At 40.8% G+C, this 21,701-nt stretch overlaps 1 protein-coding gene across 1 annotated transcript in view; it reads right to left on the bottom strand.

The window, feature by feature from the left end:
* Window positions 1–18,672, bottom strand: part of GNAI3 (G protein subunit alpha i3) — a 45,949-nt gene extending 27,277 nt beyond the window's left edge. The window contains exon 1 of the mRNA XM_021690316.2: window positions 18,432–18,672. Coding sequence (XP_021545991.1) covers window positions 18,432–18,549 — 118 coding nt within the window. The 5' untranslated portion in view covers window positions 18,550–18,672. The remainder of the gene's footprint in view (window positions 1–18,431) is intronic.
* Window positions 18,673–21,701: the final 3,029 nt, after the last annotated feature.

Genomic DNA, 21,701 nt, shown 5'->3' with positions numbered 1-21,701 from the left:
GTAGGGATCCGAAGGGGTACGTGCACCCCGATGTTTATAGCAGCAATGTCCACAATAGCCGAACTGTGGAAAGAGCCAAGATGTCCATCGACAGATGAATGGATAAAGAAGATGTGTTATATATATACAATGGAATATTATGCAGCCATCAAAAGGAATGAGATCTTGCCATTTTCAACGACGTGGATGGAACTGGAGGGTATTATGCTGAGCAAAATAAGTCAAACAGACAAAGACATGTATCATATGACCTCACTGATATGAGGAATTCTTAATCTCAGGAAACAAACTGAGGGTTGCTGGAGTGGGGGGTGGGGTGGGAGGGATGGGGTGACTGGGTGATAGACACTGGGGAGGGTATGTGCTCTGGTAAGCGCTGTGAATTTTGCAAGACTGTTGAATCTCAGATCTGTACCTCTGAAACAAATAATGCAATATATGTTAAGAAAAAAAAAAAAGAAGATAGCAGGAGGGGAAGAATGAAGGGGGGGAAATCGGAGGGGGAGACGAACCATGAGAGACGATGGACTCTGAAAAACAAACAGGGTTCTAGAGGGGAGGGGGGTGGGAGGATGGGTTAGCTTGCTGATGGGTATTAAAGAGGGCACGTTCTGCATGGAGCACTGGGTGTCATGGAACACTATATCTATAACTAATGATGTAACGTATGGTGATTAACATAACAATAAAAATTTAAAAAAATAAATAAATACTAGTTTAAAACACAGAATTCCCAGATGATCCCATGTTAGCACCAGCTACTAAATTTACTAGGTAAAGTAGAGATTAATGAAGTAATGTTCACCATTCTTTTACATATTGAAAACAGGATTTCTTTTACTTTTTTTTTTAAGATTTTATTTATTTATCTCACAGAGAGACATAGCGAGAGAGGAAATACAAGCAGGGCAAGTGGGAGAGGGAGAAGCAGGCTTCCCGCTAAGCAGAGAGCCCGATGCAGGGTTCGATCCCAGGACCCTGGGATCATGACAGAGCCGAAGGCAGATGCTTAACAACTGAGCCACCTAGGGGCCCCTGAAAACAGGATTTCTACCATTTATGTTGGACTGAATGAAAATAATATGTCTATTTTTCTCAGAATCAATTTCTATCCATCTCATCTAGTTCTATCCTATGAAGGTGCTGATTTCAAAGAAGTATGTTGCCCTGCCTCTCTCATCCCTGATAAAATGTCACTTTGTCTTTCTCTTTAGTATCACACTACATATATTCACCCAAGCTTTTACTAGGCATCCAGTTACACCTCCTGAAGGCACCTCTTACTGACCACAGAAGTAAATATAAGATTTATCTTATCGAGTGTTCCAGGGCATTTTATAGAAATAAAGAATGAATTGCAAAAAAAAAAAAAAAGGAATTGCTTTATACCAAGTCTTTGACCCATTCTGCTTCCAGATCAGCAAGAAAAATGCCACCACCTTACCTTTCTTCCAAGTACGAAATCTAAGAATCATCTTCTCTCCTTACATCAAGCTGTAATGAAACCTGTCTTCTTATGCATTTCTCAAATTAATCCTTTCTACTCTTCACATGGCCGAGCTGACACTGCGCCTACTGTATGTTACTGCTGTAGTATTCTCAAACTTCCAGCTCAAAGCCCCTCTTCTTTTCTTATCATTTCCAAATGGCACTAATAATTCTCTAACATTTTCTATAACCCTTTCTTATTAGGTCTGAACTCTTCATTTTTACTTCAATTCTCTGTGCTCCAGTGCTTTGGTAGTAAGTTCCCTCTCTAATAACATCTCACGCTTAGGTTTTAAACTGCTTCCCACATCTCATCTCCCACCCCCAATACATATTATGTGATGTTTGGAACTTCCTAATTTTTTTTTTTTACATCTTTTAATCTACCTTTCTTCAAACTTCATCACAAATTTAAGGAAAGATTCATTTGTCCATCTTCAATCTACCAGGGTAGTAACATTACAGAAACAAAGAATGGAATGGATACAAAGGAACTGCAAAGAACCAACCTATGGCTTGGAGAGGGAGGAACTGATGATGACTTCAGGCAGGAGGGAAGGAAATGGGCAGGGGATAGGATTTACAGAGGAAAAAAAGTCTGAAAGGTCCCAGCAACAGGAGGGAATGGAATCAGTTCAACTTAGAAGACTCATCCTTAAAACAATATATATCTAAAGGACATCTTATATAAAGAGGAAGAAAGGATGAAGGGGGAAGCTATAGAGATTTTTGAGAGAAAAAGGAGAGAAAGATCCAAGTTAGACGGTCTTCTCAATAAAAGAAGGCAGGAAATCTGCAGAGGATGAAGGGGTAGAATTAATTCAGAAAACCTTATTAACAATCAAACAGGGGCCCTGGGTGGCTGAGTCGGTTAAGTGTCTGCCTTCAGCTCAGGTCATGATCCCAGGGTCCTGGGATGAGTCCTGCATCAGGCTCCCTCTCCCTCTGCCACTCCCCCTGCTATGCTTGCTCTGTCAAATAAATAAATAAAATCTTAAAAAAAATAGAATGAGTAAGAAGTATGTGTGCAGGTGAGTATGATCACCAAGAAGGTCAGGAGAAAAATAATTCACCAGTACACACGCTACTGTAAAAACACTAATTTATCTAAAAACGTCCTAAATTTTATTTTTAAGGAGCTCCTGGAGGGCAGGCACCATCACGTGTTCTCCCTACATACACATTATGGGTATGAAAAACAAGAGATGGTGATAATGTCTTTGCAAAATTTTTATAGGCCAGTGAATTACTAATATAAGTAAATCATTACCATGCGTAAACACATTCAACTTAAATACACACTGATTTTATTTATTTTTAAAGATTTTATTTATGCGTTTTTGAGAGAGAGAGAGAGAGCATGAACCAGGGGGAGGGGCAGAGAGAGAAGCAGACTCCCCGCTGAGAGGGGAGCCCAATTCAGGACTCTGATCCCAGGACCCCGGAATCACAACCTGAGCCGAAGGCAGATGCTTAGCAGACTGAGCCACCCAGGTGCCCCATACACACTGATCTTAAAAATTAACGCTAGGGGTACCTGGGTGGCTCAGTCGGTTAAGCGTCTGTCTTTGGCTCAGGTCATGATCCTGGAGTCCCAGGATTGAGCCCAGTGGGGCTACCTGCTCAGTGGGGAGTCTGCTTCTCCCTCTCCTTCTGCAGCCCCCCACCCCAACTCTTGTTCTCTCCTCTCACTCTCTCTCAAATAAAATCTTTAATAAATAAAAATTAACCCTAAAAGATGGCTGAGACTCAAAAACATTGTGTCACCTGATGCCTTCTTTTTCTTCTTTCACTTTGATTAAAAGAAAACTTAAAGCCAGTCTAAGGAAGTACATTATGCTTTTATCTCCCTGTGCCTTCAGGCACAATGAATTTCCTTATCTGTAAAACAAGGGTCAACTGGAGATGCTTGGAGCAGTACCTGGCCCATAGTAAGGATTCAATAAATGTTACCCAACTACTATTCGTGAATGCTGTTTTCACTGTTTGGAATACCACCAAGTAATGTTAAGTTCCCAAAAGTTTAATTTAATAAAAACTCTAGATATTGATGTTGGTTCAAAATCCCAGCAGAAATGATACAACTACTTATCAGCTAGTTCACAGTAAAACCCTAGATAGAGTCTGGATTCACACCCTAAAACAGCAACTTAGAACCTAAATGCCACAGCAAACTATGTCAAAGCATTAATCATTTTCTCCACCCCACCATGAGGAACAAAAACACTCTCTTCCTTAAAGATATTTTCAACCCCTAGATAGTCCTGTCTAACTACCTCCTCTCCCACACTTGCCAGCCATCTGTACTTCTTATAGCTTTTCCTTGAACGCTCCTCAAAGATTCCTCTACCACTATCTTGTGTACTAGTGGTTTATTCCAGGAGCAACCGAAACATCTCCTTTCCTTTTAAATACTCGTTTCTGTGGAGAAATCCTGAGATTTCTAAAAGCACACATTATAACTAGGACATAGCCCTCTTTCTGGAGGTCTGCACAGCTAAGTCCCAATACAGCACTATTTTTAGATAACACTCTAGCGAGCGCTAGACCAAAGCACTCTTCTTGGTCTCTCTACAGCCCACCCATGCCCCCCACCCCTTACCAGACACATGGGAACATATGACAAGAACAGGCATAGACAGCCTTCCTCCCACAGCAGGTTGAAAGCTTGATCAGCACATATATTTGATTTTTCTAACTTCACTTAAAAAGATTTTTTTAGTCAATAATACCATGTAGTAATAAATTCAATGGAAGAGTAGATTTTAGTCCTAACTCTACCATGACTAGCTGTGTGATCTTGAGCAAGTCACCTAACTTCACAAATGCCTATCTCCTTATATATATAACATATGAAGGGTTTTGGCATAGATGTGCCCTATGGTTGCTCTCTCACATTCTATGACTACAATTATTATAATGCTAAAAGCAGATGAAATCTCTACTTCTGACACACGGAGGCTTCAAATCAAACCACGGATCCACATCTTCCTATTAACCCAACCATTCAAAATAGCTGCCATAATACAGTGATCAGCCTGCTCTCCAATCACACACTCCTGATCAAGAGGGCACAAAGAATACAAAGAATTAAAGAGTGCAGCAATGTAAGGAAGAGTTGTCTGGCAGCCAACCTTCTATATTCATGCTTGAGGGGGTATTCTACAATTACACAGTCTCAAACTAACAGAATATTCAAGTTAGGTTGCTATTCCTAAGAAAAAATTTATCTCTAACAAAAGATCACAGCAGCACAGTCCATACTATTTCCAATAATAAGCTTATCTATTGCTCCCACTGATTTCTTTTTATTGACAGGCATAAGTAACTGAGTAAAAATTCAGATTAAAGTTAAAAATGACATTTCATTCAAAATGCTTTTCAATGTACCATATTTAATACAAAAACCAGTTGCCCCCTAATTCAATAAAAGAAAAGGTTAGCAGATTACAGATGGGAAAAACATTATGAAGCAAATTAAAATTGTTGTTCATTTTTTTTTTTTTTTTAAACAAACATGTCTCTTACATGTGCCTAGAACTGCTGGACACAAATACAAATAAGTTAAGGAATGTGTGGTCTCATGGCGAAGTTACATCTATTTTTCGTGTGAAATTAGCAAGCTTCCATAGTCTAAAATATCAGAATAATCTCTTTACCCAGCCCACTGTCCCTCTAAGCGTGCCAAGCCTCTACTATGAACATCCTTGAAAACCTTATTTAACTCAAACTTCAACTCTTTGCTGAAACCTTCTCCATTCCCTCTCAACAGAGGTATTACTCCCATTCTGATGGCTGACACGTTTTCTTCCCTTTCAGCATGAGTCCTAGAGATTAATTTCTAAAACTAAGTCCCAAACTGCCCTTCCCAGCCTCTTTTTATCTCTAGCCAAGTCTGGCTACTCTAAAAAAAAATTATTTGACAATCTTTCCAGATCCTAATCCTGCTTTTCATAAACTGCTAATTGGTTTTCTTGATTTTGATGAAAATGGTAATGAAACTCTAGTATGACCTGAAAACCCTTTCACATCTGTGTACTTCTTTCTCAAGGGCACCTTGACAAGGCTCAACCTGGCCCTACAGCTTAGTGTCAAACACCACAACACTAATACCTGGCCAAATTATTGTAATTACTTGGGTTTGTACCTGTTTAAGGACTCCCTTAGTCCTAAACTCAAAAAAGCACACTCCTCGAAAGCACAAAACAGTACCTTCTTTTTGTTTCTACTACCACCCCCCCATATCTAGGACAGAGTAGGCACATAATAACTGTGGGATGAACGGCTTGAGTTTCTATGAGATTCAGTAGTTGCCTAATCACATTTTGTAAATGCCAGCTGCAATGAATGGAATTTTCAATGTGGGCAGTTAACAGAAACAGATTTCCATTCCTCTGCTATCTTTATTCAGCCCCACGCCCATTCCTGGCTAAGCTTTCAACTCTCACCCCACAACTACACCTGACAATAAATTTGGACTCACTCACAAGCCTCCTATTCTCCTTAATCCCCTCTAAACTTCTCAAACCCTGCCCCAGCTCCCTTGCACCCACCATCCACTTCAGTGAAATAAACTGCTACAAATCCGTCCTGAACATCCTGTATCCCAGCACCTAAAAGAGTGCACAAAACACAGTACTCAAATACTTGCTCAGTGAATGAATAAATGCATGAATATATTAAAGGTAAAAGATGGCAGTACATTGTGATTGGGACAGAGATAATGGATCTCTTCTGTGAAAAAGATTTTTTTTTCCTCTGGAGAGGGAGAGAGAATCTCAAGCAGGCTCCAGGACCAGCATGGAGCCTGACTTGGGGCTCACAACTTTGAGATCATGACCTGAGCCAAAATCAAGAGCTGGATGCTTAACAGACTGAGCCATCCAGGCGCCCTGAAAAAGATTCTTCTGGAAAGCAATCACATACTAACAACCAAAAAGGCTTAAAGCACATATAAGAAGTTTTGATAAAACTTAACTGATACAGGGGTGCCTGGGTGGCTCAGTCGGTTAAGCATCTGACTTCAGCTCAGGTCGTGATCTTGGGTTCCTGTGTGGGCTCTGTGGTTAGCCAGCAATCTGCTTCTCCCTCTGCCCTCCCCCAGCTAGTGCTCTGGTTCTCTTTCTTTCTCTCTCCCTAATAAACAAAATCTTTAAAAAAAAACAAAACAAAACATAAAAACCCTTAACTGATATATTAAACATAGTTTCAGAATATATGCCTACCTATAACCCCTAGAGAAATCCCTACTTAGCTTCCTCAGTGGACAATCGCCTACATGACTGAGTCATGCCCCTCTCTGTGATTGGATGAGGGGTAAATACCTGACGCAGGAATCACCCAGTCATAGGCTTACAGAGGGCCTACACCCTGTGTGAACGAGCTCCAAAAGATGAATAAAACCAATCAGATTAGCTGAGGAATCTGTACTAGAAAATACAGAAAAGGTCATCCTAAACTGCAAGATCACAGTGTGTGAAATCCTGGATTAAAGGGGGAAAAAAAAAAAAAGAGCAGCTCACTTAGCCACATAGCTCTCCTCAAAATGTTATCACTTGAGAATATGAAAAAGGTAACTTGAGTGTTGCTAAGGATCATGTGTTCTCTTTGGGCAACTGGCCAACTAAGAAGGAGAGTGGGGTTTCTTCTTCACTTTTGTGGAATATAAAAAGAATGCTTAAGGGAGCAGTTATTTGTGAGCAAGGAGAGGGATTATCCTCCGGCTGCCTCAATATTCTAATTTTGGGCCCTGGTGAGTAAGTTTCCTTTTATGTCTTTAAAAGCAGGGCAACAAATAGCCATTTTTGTGCTAACGCTAAATTATGTGGTATGTACATCGGACATGACTGAAAACTATTTTTGCAAAGGTGTATTTCATTCTACCACTGCCTCAAAATTTTCTTGTGAATAGAACTGTAAAAGGGGCTCCTGGGTGACTCAGTCGTTAAGCGTCTGCCTTCGGCTCAGGTCATGATCCCATATGGGATCGAGCACCGCATAGGGCTCCCTGCTCAGTGGGAAGCCTGCTTCTCCCTCTCCCACTCCCCCTGCTTGTGTTCCCCCTCTCGCTGTGTCTCTGTCAAATAAATAAAATCTTTAAAAAAAAAAAAAAAAAAAGAAATGTTAAATACTCAGTTTTAACCCATACAAATAAATTTTTATACGTAATGGAGATGTCCTCCAAAGTTAATTGTAACGTTACATCCATTCACCAAAACCCATATATCCCCAAATTTTACACTTAAAAATGTTAGAATCATATCCCTACCTAAGTCTCCCAAACACTGATGGCACCATACAGCACTTGTCTACACATCTATTTATCAAATGCAAATACCACATTTTAAAAATCCACAAATAGCAAAACATTATAAACTCAGTTGCCAGATCATAAGGATTCCTACAATTTCAACTTCCCTTATCATATAAATGTTCATCGGTGCTGTAAGTCAAAACTCAAAAGTTTGGGTTCATATATGTATTTACTTTTACTAACCTTTTGTGACAGCATAAATTAGTAGTGGAATGAGAGAGGAGAATGCAAAGTCCCTAAATGATCTCCCCCAAATTACATCTATATTTATCTCTATCTATAAAATAAAATATGACTTAAAAGACAGCTACTAAAAATTCAAATCAACACTCTCCAGGGGCGCCTGGGTGGCTCAGTCGTTAAGCGCCTGCCTTCGGCTCAGGTCATGATCCCAGGGTCTTGGGATCGAGCCCCACATCAAGCTCCCTGCTCGGCGGGAAGCCTGCTTCTCCCTCTCCCACTCCCCTTGCTTGTGTTCCTGCTCTCGTTATCTCTCTGTCAAATACATAAAAATAAAATCTTAAAAAAAAAACAAAAAACCTCTCCAAATCCCCTGCACACCTTTCCAGCCTCATCTGCCATGCTCCTCCTATACCAACCTTTATCCCAGGCAAATCTAACGATCTGCTCACTCATATTTCTGAGCCTTTGTACATATTACTCCCTCTGTCTGGATGCACTTCCCTCTGGTCTTTGTCTTCAGAGTTCCTATTTATCCCTCAAGGTCCATCTCAGATGTCACCTCCTCTGGGAGGACTTCCCTGACATGTTTCTTTTTCCTCCTTCCCAAATCAGCTACTTCTGTAACCACATTCCACACATGTTAACCACTGTTTACTCCTATATCTCCACAACTTTAACCGCTTAAGAGTTTTGTCTCTCTCTCATTTATATCCAGGCTAACAAAGTACCTGTGCACATAAAAGGTGATCAGAGATACCAAATCATAAATAAGTTAATAAATGAGCCTCCTTGGGGATACTGCAACACTGAAAACCAAAAAGCTCAACAAAACATAGCCTTGACTAAATGCAATGCAGTGTCCTAAATTGGATCCTGAAGCAGAAAAAGAACATTAGTGGAAAAACTGTTGAAATCCAAATAAAGTATGTAGTTTAGTTAACATTAATGTACCAATATTGTGCAGTGTTGACAAATGTACCATAGCTATGTAAGATGTCAACATTAAAGGAAACCAGGTGAAACGTATAAAGGTACTCTACGTTCATACATCTCTGCAACTTTCCTATAAATGTGAAATTATTGCAAAATAAAAAGTTTATTAAAAAAACTTGTAAGGGTGCCTGGCTGGCTCAGTTGGTTAAGAGTCTGCCTTCGGCTCAGGTCATGATCCCGGTGTCTTGGGATCAAGCCCCATGCTGAGCAGGGAGCCTTCTTCTCCCTCTCCCTCTGCTGTTCCTCCTGCTTGTGCTCTCTGTCAAATAAATAAATAAAATCTTTACACACAAAATCCTTGCAAGTAATCTAGAAAAACTCAAAAAACTACAAACATTGATGAGGACGTGAATGTGGATTTTAGTTATCACCATAATAACAAAAATAAAAGGGTAAGAAATGTATTTCTCTTCTTAAAAGCAGAGAAGAAGGGCGCCTAGGTGGCTCAGTTGTTAAGCGTCTGCCTTTGGCTCAGGTCATGATCCAGGGTCCTGGCATCGAGCCCGGCATCGGGCTCCCTGCTCCCCGGAAAGCCTGCTTCTCCCTCTCCCCCTGCTTGTGTTCCTTCTCTTGCTGTGTCTCTCTCTGTCAAATAAATAAAATCTTAAAAAAAAAAAAAAGGCAGAGAAGAGAGGTGGCTGGGTGGCCCAGTCGGTTAAGCTTCTGCCAGCTCAGGTCACAGTCCTGGGATAGAGCCCTGAGCCTCAGGCTTCCCTGCTCAGTGGGGAGTCTGCTTCCCCACCCCCCATGATCTCTCGTGCTTGCACTCTCCCAAATAAATAAAATCTTAAAAAAAAAAAAAAAAGGCAGAGGATCGAAGGAAGGAAATTAGTTTTTAACAACCTGAAATGAACCAAAATATGTGAGGATTTATTAATGCTGAAAAATGGAGAGATTTATATCATTAAACTGAAGTAATTCAATGTTTATTTTCAAAAATACATAACTCAACATTAAAATAACTTCCATGAAAAGTTTAAGGCTGCATTATCCTAACACATACATCAGAACTACATTATCTGTGTAAATCATAGTACTGATTTTATCATTACATCAAACGGAACCCTGTTTTGAAGTTATCAATTCTGATGTTCTAACTTCAGGAAACAGAGGGGAAAATGTTCTATCAAAAGTATATCACTCTAAAACAATCCTTTAATTTACAGTAATCTATAAAATATAATTTCCAAGGTCCTGGGCAAAATTTCCATACAACATTCTCCATTTAATAAAAAAGTATAAAAACTAGGGGGCGCCTGGGTGGCTCAGTTGGTTAAGCGACTGCCTTCGGCTCAGGTCATGATCCTGGAGTCCCGGGATCGAGTCCCGCATCGGGCTCCCTGCTCGGCAGGGAGTCTGCTTCTCCCTCTCCCGCTCCCCCCTCTTGTGCTCTTTCTCTCTCTCACTCTCTCTCTCAAATAAATAAATAAAATCTTTAAAAAAAAAAAAGTATAAAAACTAGGGATATCAATACATGACTAAAACAGAAATCCAAATACACTGTACCATTTCCATAATAAGCTCTTAGAGTACAATAGAGTTCAATGGAATACTATTTTAATTCTAAAATCCAACTACTACAGGAAATTACAAGATGACAAGAATCAAGCTACCTTGCTAATTAACTTTAAAGAAGTCTGATTTAAATGGTCCCCATATCACCAGAGTAATAACTATTAACAGCACGCCACATAAATAAAAGCAGGAGAGGGGCGCCTGGGTGGCTCAGTTGGTTAAGTGGCTGTCTTTGGCTGGGGTCGTGATCCTGGGATTGAGCCCAGCCTCTGGGCTCCCTGCTCAGTGGGGAGTCTGTTTCTCCCTCTCCCTCTGCCCCTCCCCCTGCTTGTGTGTGCTCTCTGTCAAATAAATGAATAAATTAATACAATCTTTTAAAAAAGCAGGAGATACGAGCACAACTTAAATACAAGAGTGTAGGAATGCCTGGGTGGCTCAGTCGTTAAGCTTCTGCCTTCGGCTCGGGTCATGATCCCAGGGTCCTGGGATGAAGTCCCACATCGGACTCCTTGCTCAGGGGGGAGCCTGCTTTTCCCTCTGCCTGCCACTCCCCCTGCTTGTTCTCTCTCTCACAAATAAATGAATAAAATCTTTAAAAATAAATAAATAAGTGTACGTTTTAATCATGGTGAGACATCCCTAACTATACAGCTGTAGATTTACAAGAGCAACTAGAAAAAATTTAGAACACTATCTATTTCAAAGTTAAGCAACAAAAAATTTTCAAGATATAAAACACTAACAATCAGCCAAAAAAATTCAGTCTTTTTGTATCAATATTAAAAACATTTACCCATTTGTGAATTCGACTTGGTGACAAAGAGGCCCGTAACAGCGAAACAGTAATGGAACAATGAACACACTAATGTCTCCACTAGCCCTTAACAAATCTATTAAACTTTAAAGTATCTTCCAAGTCTAACTTGAAAATCAAAGGAAATCCACTAAAGACTATACCTTCCTGAAACTTGTTTCTAAGATTACCAGGCTATTATTCAGGTACAAGTCAAACAAATTTGGTTTTTCTGGTTCTTCTTTGTTTGGTTTGTATCTGATATATTCATTTCTGTTACAACTTACTAATATCAAGACATGAAAAATAAGTTATTTCATTTATAGAGAGCACTGTATCAAAACTGGGACAATTAAACAGTGCTCCAAAGACAATGTTATTCAGCTCAGGCAGCTTCAATTACAGCTATGAGAGATGACTGCTAAGCAGGTAACAGCCTACAGAGATAAAGGCTTAAAGATAACTCTAACTTGCTAAACACCAAAAAAGAATTTTACCAAAACAAGACAGTTAAAACTGGAGGGAATATCAAACACTACAACAGTTTCTTCTCTTTAAATTCTCTTAAACATCTACTTTATGGGCACTTCATAAATTTATGTCTTTCAGGTTTTTAACCATCCTCCTAAACAGCTTTATTACATTAACTTCAGTCAAACTCAGGAATAAGAGAAATAACAACACAAAAACAGCCCTCTTTATAACCCTGCTAAAATATTTAATCTGGTTAATAATATTAACATCACAGACAAGAGACCCCTGAGATCAGACCTCATTGTACAGAAAAAGGAAAATGAAGCTCAGAGATTAGGATAAATCCCCCAATTTTCAGTATCTTTGCTCTTTAACCCTACACTACATGGGATTTAGGAATTAAGTTACCAGTTCAAAGAACTTTTATTACTGCTAGTCTACTATATTCTGTTCACTAGAAAACAAGATTTTAAAACAAACTTCAGTTACCTGAACAAATTTAGTATCCACTGCTCTAAACACTTCTTATGAGACCCATATTTTTATTTTTTGGTCTTTACTGCTAATATTCTAGTTCCTGAGTACTTAAGGCATCTTTTCCTCCCCACCTTCCCTGACAAGCCCCAATCCCAATAAAACTAAATTAAACTAACTAAACATAGAAAGACAAAGCATGGACAGTTGCAAGAATGACTAAAAGATTACACGCTTGTCAAATCTATTTTTTTTTTTTAGATTTTATTTATTTATTTGAGAGAGTGAGAGAGCACAAGAGAGCTCAAGCAGGGGGAGTAGCAGAGAGGGAGAAGCAGGCTGCCAGTTGAGCGGGGAGCCTAACACAAGGCTTGATCCCAGGACCCTGGGATCATGATGTGCGCTGAAGGCAGACGCTTAACTGACTGAACCACTGGGGCACCCCTTGTCAAATCTATTAAGTACTAAGATCCTATTCTACGGTCATCTCTGTACCTACTTCAGAATTAGCACACTTAGAGAATATTACAGTATTGTAATTCCTGAAAAGGTCCATATTTCCAGACTGAACAAGTGATGATAAATACATTTAAATAAAAGACACAGGGGCACCTGGGTGGCTCAGTTGTTGAGCGTCTGCCTTCAGCTCAGGTCATGATCCCAAAGTCCTGGGACCAAGCCCCGCATTGGGCTCCCTGCTCTGCGGGAGGCCTGCTTCTCCCTCTCCCCCTGCTTGTGTTCCCTCTCTGGCTGTGTCTGTCAAATAAATAAATAAAATCTTTTAAAAAATAAATAAATAAAAGACACAAAGAACAGTTAAGTGCATATAAAAAACAAACCTATCTTTGAAATGTAAATTTCTATTTTTTATGCCAGTTTCTTTTTTTTTTTGCCAGACACAAGGTACATCCTCAAAAGAAATGTAGTAGTACTACAGTACTACTACATTAGTACTACATTACTAGTAATAACAGTAGTACTGTTATTAAAGCAAAATGAATGCTATAGATTATAGGTAGTATAAAAATTCAAATTAAGAAGCTAGTGTGGGCTAAATTAAAGGAAAAGTTCAGTATTACAACTAATTATCAAAAATACTAACTTTCAATAATAGGCATATTATCTGGTAAATACAGATATTTAAATGTGAGTAAAATTGTATAAGGTTTAAGTGAATTAGAGGATTCCAATTCTCTGCATGCAACTTAATTTTTGCCATAGCACCACCACAAAAATCCTAGAGAACAAAGCATTAATCTCATTTTATATAATAATGTTCTCTCAAGATCTGCTAAGGGGAATTATCAAGAAATAAAAACCTAAAACAGCACAGGAGTAAATCATTCAATAACTTTATAAAACTAATTATAATATTTAATTCCTTTTAATAAGTATCACAAGAGTGGTATTTACTTCCTTGAAGACCTCTGAAAATATATTATTTTTTCAAATTATTTGTCTGAAACACCCTTGAAAAAAGTAGCTAAAATGGTAAGCTTTCACAGACATTATCATAATAACGTAAGCTACCAATACTGAATACTTGTTTGCTAAGCATTTTACATATATTATCTTATTGCATATTATAAAATAGACATCATCATCCCCATCATATATATGTGAAAAATAAGATTCATTGACTACATTATATGCTCTGGGTCTCATAGCTAGTAAATAAAGGTGGGAACCGAATTCATTTCTACGTGACTCTGAAAGCAGTACTCTTATCCATTCATTATACCAGTGCTTCCCAACTTTTGTCACATAATGGCACACACTGAAAATGTTATTTGTAAGGCTTATTAAAGTAAGTAAAAATAATGTATATTTTCTTTATATCATAAAATTATGACATGAAAAATAAAATACAAAGTATTACAAATGATATTAAATACGAATTGGCATAAACCTTCCTAATAAAATATTTGCAATTGCCATGTTCCCAAAGTTTAAAGAAATCATACTAAAAATGTTCAAATATCATTTCAACCGTTGCAAAATTTCAAAAAGTTATGAAAATGATTTAAAATTTTAAAACTGTAAGGGCGCCTGGGTGCCTCAATAAGTTAAGTGTCTGCCTTCAGCTCAGGTCGTGATCCCAGGATCCTGGGATTGAGGCCCCCAAAGGGGCTCCCTGCTCAGGAGGGAGCCTGCTTCTCCCTTTCCCTCTGCAGCTCCCCCTGCTCATGCTCTCTTGCACTCTCTGTCAAATAAATAAATAAAAATCTTTAAAAAAAATTAAAATTAAAAAAAAAAATGAAATTTCAAAACTACAGAAAAATTTACAAAGAGCAACTTGTATGCCATCCTATGTACTGCACTCCGGTTGGGAAGCTTTGCATAATATAATTTTGTCTTTCTACATAATATTGTGATTAAATATTAATTTGACATTATCAAGATCTTCCCAGTAACACACCTAAAGGAAACTCAAATCAAAGGTGATAAAAAAATTCTAACACTTAAGTATTCCTTAACTAATTCTGCCCACCCTAGCTGCTGCTGCTTTTTTTTTTTAAGATTTTTATTTATTTGACAGAGAGAGACACAGCAAGAGAGGGAACACAAGCAGAGGGAGTGAGAGAGGGAGAAGCAGGCTTCCCGCGGAGCAGGGAGCCTGATGTGGGGCTTGATCCCAGGACCCTGGGATCATGACCCAAGCCGAAGGCAGGAGTTTAACGACTGAGCCACCCGGCTCCCCTGTCCACCTTGGCTTCTTAATTTTAATTTCTATAGTACCTATAATCTGTAACATTCTTTTTGATTTAATAATAACAATAATAGTTAATATTCACTGAGCTGATCCTATGTGCCAGGCTGTATTCCACTTTACATTATTATCATTAATGCTCATAGCACTCGTATAGTGCCTCTATTTTCTCCATTTTAAAGATGAGGAAACGGAGCAGAGCAAAATTGAGTAAATAACTTTCCCAAGGTTACAGCTGGTAAATGGGAATTAGAATTTGAAAGAGTATGACTTCATAGCTCATGTTGTTACTCATTATACTAAACTACATCCCTCCAAAAAAGAAAATACAGTAATATCTAACGAACACCTATTATGTGCCAGGAGAGACACAGGTAACCAAATATATCTCAACTTAGACTAAGTTTAACAGTTTCACAGTGATGAAGTAAAAATTACTTGCATGTGCATCAAAGGAGGTATTCTACAGGGAAAAAAAAAGTTATCCATATACTGTGATGAGTGTGTTCTGTTTACAGAAAATACTTCAACTTCTGTGCATTATGATATGGTTCAAGCAAGAGCATCTGTGTCTGCAACTATTTATATTTGTTGACTTAACTTGCTCAAGAATATTTTAAAAATCTTACTTAAAACAATGAAATTGATAAAAATTAAAAGCAAATGTTTTAGTACTTTGATTTTTACTTACTGCTTTTGAAGTTCGCGAAGTCATCATGAGTTTAATTTTGTTTTTAATTAAATGCACTATTTATAAAGTCCCGAATAAAGATTTTTCCAGACATTTGCTTGCCTAAATTCTGCCTGCCAAATCCTGCCATTTGGAAGAAAGCCTCACAGTTTACAACTGTATTATAATAGGCTAATGTCCTGAGGGGATCTCTGATGGGCTAAATCAAAACATTTATAGAAGATGAAAATATACCTTTAATTTCATAACCAATCAATCAACACAGATGTTAATGCCTTGAGTATTATGGTTTAAGTTAAACATCTGAAAGAGCCCAAGGAGCAATGTCCAACATTAAGTGGTTCATGCTAGTAAATATTTAAGAAGCATCTACTATGTGCCACAGACCATGCTCATCCACAAATCATACCTGTTAAACAGAGAATGGCAGTCTAGAATTACAATCTGAATTCATGTGTCATGAAAGGTCAGGTATTCAAACCAAAAGCTCAAGCTCCAATGCATAACTTTCCCCCTATATCCAAAGAGCTGTTCCTAGGCTTCTGCAATCTACAAACCACTAAGTATGTTAACATGAAGAGACTAGCATGGGCACCTAGCACATGCTGGAGTACAATGTAAGCCTTGGGTTATGGTGGTGCATTCTGTCCTCCAGGGCTTTACACCATGAAAACTTGGCACTTCTCCTAAAGCAACTTCTTTTTCTCAAAAATTAATTATTTTAAAAAGTTCTACTGAAGGCGCCTGGGTGGCTCAGTCGTTTAGCGTCTGCCTTCGGCTCAGGTCATGATCCCAGGGTCTTGAGATCGAGTCCCACATCGGGCTCCCTGCTCCGCGGGAAGCTGGTTCTCCCTCCCCCACTCCCCCTGCTTGTGTTCCCTCTCTCTCTGTTGAAAAATAAATAAAATCTTTAAAAAAAATTAAAAGTTCTACTGCAAAAAAAAAAGGTTCTGTTACTTACAGAAACCATTACTCCTACTTTTTCTTCTCTAACAGAACCGTAGAAAATACTAATAGTAAAGAAACTGTGACTTAACTAATTGGTAAGCTGATGCCAGGGTACTTTATATGATTTACTGAGCCTCTAGAAACCAGTCTCGGGGTGCCTGGGTGGCTCAGTCTGCTGAGTGTCTGCCTTCGGCTTAGGTCATGATCCTGGAGTCCTGGGATGGAGACCTGGGATGAAGTCCCGCCATCTGGCTCCCTGCTCAGCGAGGAGTCTGCTTCTCCCTCTGCCCTTCACCCGGCTCATGCTCTCTCTCACTCTTGCCCTCTCTCAAATAAATAAAATCTAAAAAAAAAAAAGTTTCAAAAATCTTTAAACTAATCATGCTGAGTAAAATGCATCTGACCATACCTAAAAGCTGCTCAAGGGGCGCCTGGGTGGCTCAGCCGTTAAGCGTCTGCCTTCGGCTCAGGTCATGATCCCAGGGTCCTGGGATCGAGCCCCACATCAGGCTCCCTACTCTGCGGGAACCCTGCTTCTCCCTCTCCCACTCCCCCTGCTTGTGTTCCCTCTCTCGCTGTGTCTCTGTCAAATAAATAAATAAAATCTTTAAAAAAAAAAAAAAGGTGCTCAAAACGAGTGTCGGGTAAAATAAACTGTAACTTTCTGAAGTCAATGTTTTTAGTTTGGAGAGACAGCTCACCAGAAGTCTGTCACAGCTTTTATAGCGTATCCAATTTTATAATTTATCCTAAGGTAACTCCATTCCCACTGCACATCATCCCTAGCAACTATTCAGCAACTCCCAATACGTAATCTATTGTCCACTACATCTTTTGCCACAAACCTCAAACCAGCCAGTCCTTAAATTTCCTCAGCTCACACCACCTTCCCTTTTACAAAAACAAGGGAAGGAATTATAAAGCCTTAAGAGAGTAAAAATGATAGAAGGAGGTGGAAATATATATAATTTTTTTTAAGATTTTATTTATTTATTTATTTGAGAGAGAGAGAATGAGAGAGAGCATGAGAAGGAGGAAGGTCAGAGGGAGAAGCAGACTCCCCGCCGAGCAGGGAGCCCGATGCGGGACTCGATCCCGGGACTCCAGGATCATGACCCGAGCCGAAGGCAGTCGCCTAACCAACTGAGCCACCCAGGCGCCCAGGAGGTGGAAATATAGACAGCCTCTGCACCCAAGCTCTTTTCCTTTGTATCCGAGAACTGTTGTCAATTATCTCAACCACACACCTTCACGTTCCTCAGTAAACCAGGGTTCCTCCACCTTACCGACAGTTCAAAATGCCCACTTCATAATAAATGACAGGGTCCTTATGTGATCACTCTGTCCCAGCCCCTCTATTTATATTAATCATTCAAGCATCCCAAGTTCATCCTAGTCAAAGTATCACCACGCTCCAAACTCATAAGCCATTATACAAGCCCCCCACACTCTATCCCGTCCTCTTTGCTATCAACATACTCCAACCCCTTGTAAAACCTTCCCTAATATCAGCTCTTCCTTTATGAGCTTTTCGCGTATTCCTAACACAGTCTCAAAGTCCTCCTGCCCACACTCCCAAGCTCTCTTCACTAAACGCCAATTCCAGCACGGAGTCACACCCTCCCTCCAGACCAATTCCTACAACCCCAAACCCCACCCCCTCAGCACGCCCTCCGGGGCCTAAGCGACCAACCCAACACCCCGCCCCACGCCCGTCACGCCCTCCAGATCCCTCCAGGGTCCTTTCAGCCGGCCGGGCCAGACACCCCCCCCCCCCCCCAGGGCCCCAAGTGCCTAGGCCCTCCCGTTCACCCCGCCAGTCCCGCCAGCCCCGCCCCCAGCCCCTCACCGAGTAGCAGAAGCTTCACTTCTTTGGCCGCTTTCTCTCCGTCCTCCCGCAAGTTGCGGTCGATCATCTTGCTCCGCTCCACCGCCGCCTTGTCCTCGGCGCTCAACGTGCAGCCCATGGCGGCGGCGGGAGAGGGGACCGAGCCCGGGCTCACTCACACACCGCGGAAACTGCGACTCGGGTGCCTGAGACAGCGTCTACTGCTGGGCGGCGGCCCTCTCCGTCAGCTCCTTGGGCGCCCGAAGAAACCGGATATCCGGCGCTTACGACACTTCCGGCAACGCCCCACGGCGGTTACTGCTCAAAACTCTCCAGCTGGGGTAGAGGAGGAGCAATGGAAAGCGGAAGTACGGAGAGAGGACCTGTGAGTCCGAGCCGAGGTTCCCGGAGTAGCGATGTCTTGTCGGGCACCTGGTACGCGGCTCGACCTTAGTGCCTCTTCTCCTTTTCGGCTGCCTTATTTGGATAAATGTAGAAAAACTAGGGACTGGCTTCCCCAGTTGGTGGCGCCCTCCTGAGGTCAAGCCGGCTTTGGATGGGGGCTGGGGGTTCCCAAATAAGAGTCCCCAGCCCGCACAGGAATTTCTGCTGGGAATTTCTCACTGGTTAGAAAGCCCCTTTGATCTCTGGCTGTGGAGACCCAAAGCCCCTTCCCAAGTGTACGACACTGCCGGGGTTGTCTCAGCCCGATCTACGGGATGGGAGCAAACAGCAGAGCCTGGGGCCGGCCACGCTTCACATCTTGAGATCTGTAAGGCCGACCACGCCTGGGACCTTAGCATCCCCTTCTGCCCTCCCCTCTGTCCCACCGCTTCCTGCTCTCAGGATGTATCCCGGTCCTTGTGCCGTTACCTACGAGTTGCCCAGCGACTATGTTGACAAAAGGCCACCTGAAATCGCCCAATATTCTATTTCCTGAAAGGTAAGAGTGTAGTTCTCCACAAGATTTCCGTGCTACCTTTCTCCAGTATAAGCCAGTTTTAGCGCGGATAAATGGTCCTGCTTTAGGGGCTTCAGACTCCTACCAAGATCAGTTAACCTCAGGCCCACACCCCAAAACCAGTGCATCCTGTGACTCTCCCTACTGAAATTTCCTGTTGTAGTACCACCCAAAAAGGGAAGTTCTAGTAGATTTGTCTCTCAGCTCTAGCATCACCTGAAAATAAACCTCCATGAAAGCCTCAGACTCTTAGCCTTTTCATTCATAATCCTGGGTACTACCCGTGAAAGTGGCCCTGAATTACCTTTACTGCCAAATAGCTGCACAAATACTCTCACCATATATTCTAGAGAGGAGAACTCTTGTGGTCCCCCAAACCGTTCCCTGGGATTAAAAATTATTTCCCTAATAGAATTTAAACCTTAGCATATAAGGCCCCAACAGAAAGGTCTATATGATGATGTTTCATTGATTAGAGGGATTTCTTGAGAGCCACCTTAAACAACTTCATCCACTATAACTTAGTAATGCCAGTTCTTCAAAGTTTGAAAAGCCTCCTACTCATTCTCAAATGACTGTTAGAATAAAAAGGATGGCTTTCCCATAATCAATACTTATGGGGGATAGGGCAAGAGGAAAGGGAAGAAAAACCAATATTTACTGAATACCTATTTGCCAGGTATGGCTAGGTTCTTCCATATGGTCATCTCTTTTAATCCTCACAACAACCCTGTGAGGTAGGTAATGTTACCCCCATTCTTACAGATGAAGAAATAGGCTCAGAGAAATTAAGCATCTTTCCAAGTTCACACAGTGAGTAAGTAGATGTCTGCCTCCAAACTCACCCCTTTTCTACCCTGCCACTATAAGATGTTACCTGGGGAGACCTGACAACAGAAAGTTTTCATCTAGGCTTGAGAGTTACCCCAACACCACCCAGGTGCAGGAAAAGTAACTGACGGGTCGGTTGTCTCAGCCTGTTGATTCTTGAGCCCACTAGAGAGGTCAAATTTTGTCCAGGAACAGCCTTCATAGCCAAGATAGCAAACTTTAGCAAGCAATCCTGGTGACTAGAAAACAACTGGAAGGTGGTCATGGCAGAAACTGTTGGGAGAATTCTCAGCATAATAGAAGAGAAATTTTTATTTCCTTCATGATCCACTTAGACAGGGAAAAATAAATGCAAATGAACCAGCCTATGTCAAATTCTGTAATAAACACCAGTGAGATCACAGTGTCAGGAACTATCAGCCCGAATTCGAGATATCCTTGCACTTAAAATTTTCTTTTTTGATGTATGTGAAGGAAGGGTTGGAGGGCAAAGTCACAGGAAAAAGGCAAAATAAATTAACAAAATGGCTGCCAGGCAATGTTTCCTGTCCTCCCCTCTCCTCACTCCTTCTCCCCATCCCCACCTCCCCCATGCACGCACCTTTCCTGTTTCCACTGGACTCACACTGCCACCTGCTGGCAATACTTAGGGCCTACTAGCAGATCCGTGATGTTTGAAGAAGTTTTTTCCCCCTTATCTACGAATGAGATGCTTCCCTTATGAGTTTATCTTAAAAGGGAGGAGAGCGAGAATTACATGTTTTTCAATCACGAAAGATTCTCCTGTCTAGGGGATTTCCTCAGTGTAATAGGTTCTAGACTAAAGTAAGTCTGGTGGTAGGAAGACCTGTAAATTTTCCTACGTCTAAAGGGGAAAGCTGTTTGCCCAGTTTCAGTTAATAAATTCTTTTCCTCAACTAGAATTTCATTTACAACCCTCACACTTTCCACAATCCACAGGAAGCTTCCATGTAGGTATCTTTACTGCAGTGGACTGAGCTCCAATATATTTCTCAAACATTCTTTAGTGCTTTACCAGATGTAAATGCTCTGTAAAAATACAAGGTACCTGATAAAATTAGACTATGAACTCCTCAAAGGCAGTGACTCTGTGGGCCCATAGAATACTAGGTATTCAACTATTATGCACTGAATTGAACTGAAATAGTAAATGTTGATATCAGTATAACTTTTTATAATAAGTATTTATTGGCCATTCAAAGGGGAAACTATCCCACTCCCACCAGCCCATCTTACCCTTTAATGTTCAATGAGGCAGGAATTTGTCCAAATACAGATCAAAGCACCCTCTGTTCCTGCCTGAACCCTTGAATGTTACTTGATTCAACTGAGGGAAGTGGATGGACAGGTAATCCCAGATGGGCGTCCTGTCCAGTTTGCAACTATTTCCCCTCCCTTGCAAATACCACCACCAATACCAGCCAACAAGTTCCTACAGTCTCAATCAGTGAACAGCTGAACCCAACTCCCGTGCCCTC

Source organism: Neomonachus schauinslandi, chromosome 4, assembly GCF_002201575.2.
Source record: "Neomonachus schauinslandi chromosome 4, ASM220157v2, whole genome shotgun sequence".
In the NCBI taxonomy this organism is placed as follows: Eukaryota; Metazoa; Chordata; class Mammalia; order Carnivora; family Phocidae; genus Neomonachus; species Neomonachus schauinslandi.
Note: the sequence above shows the minus strand (reverse complement) of the source record. Positions and strands in the feature narration are given on the sequence as shown.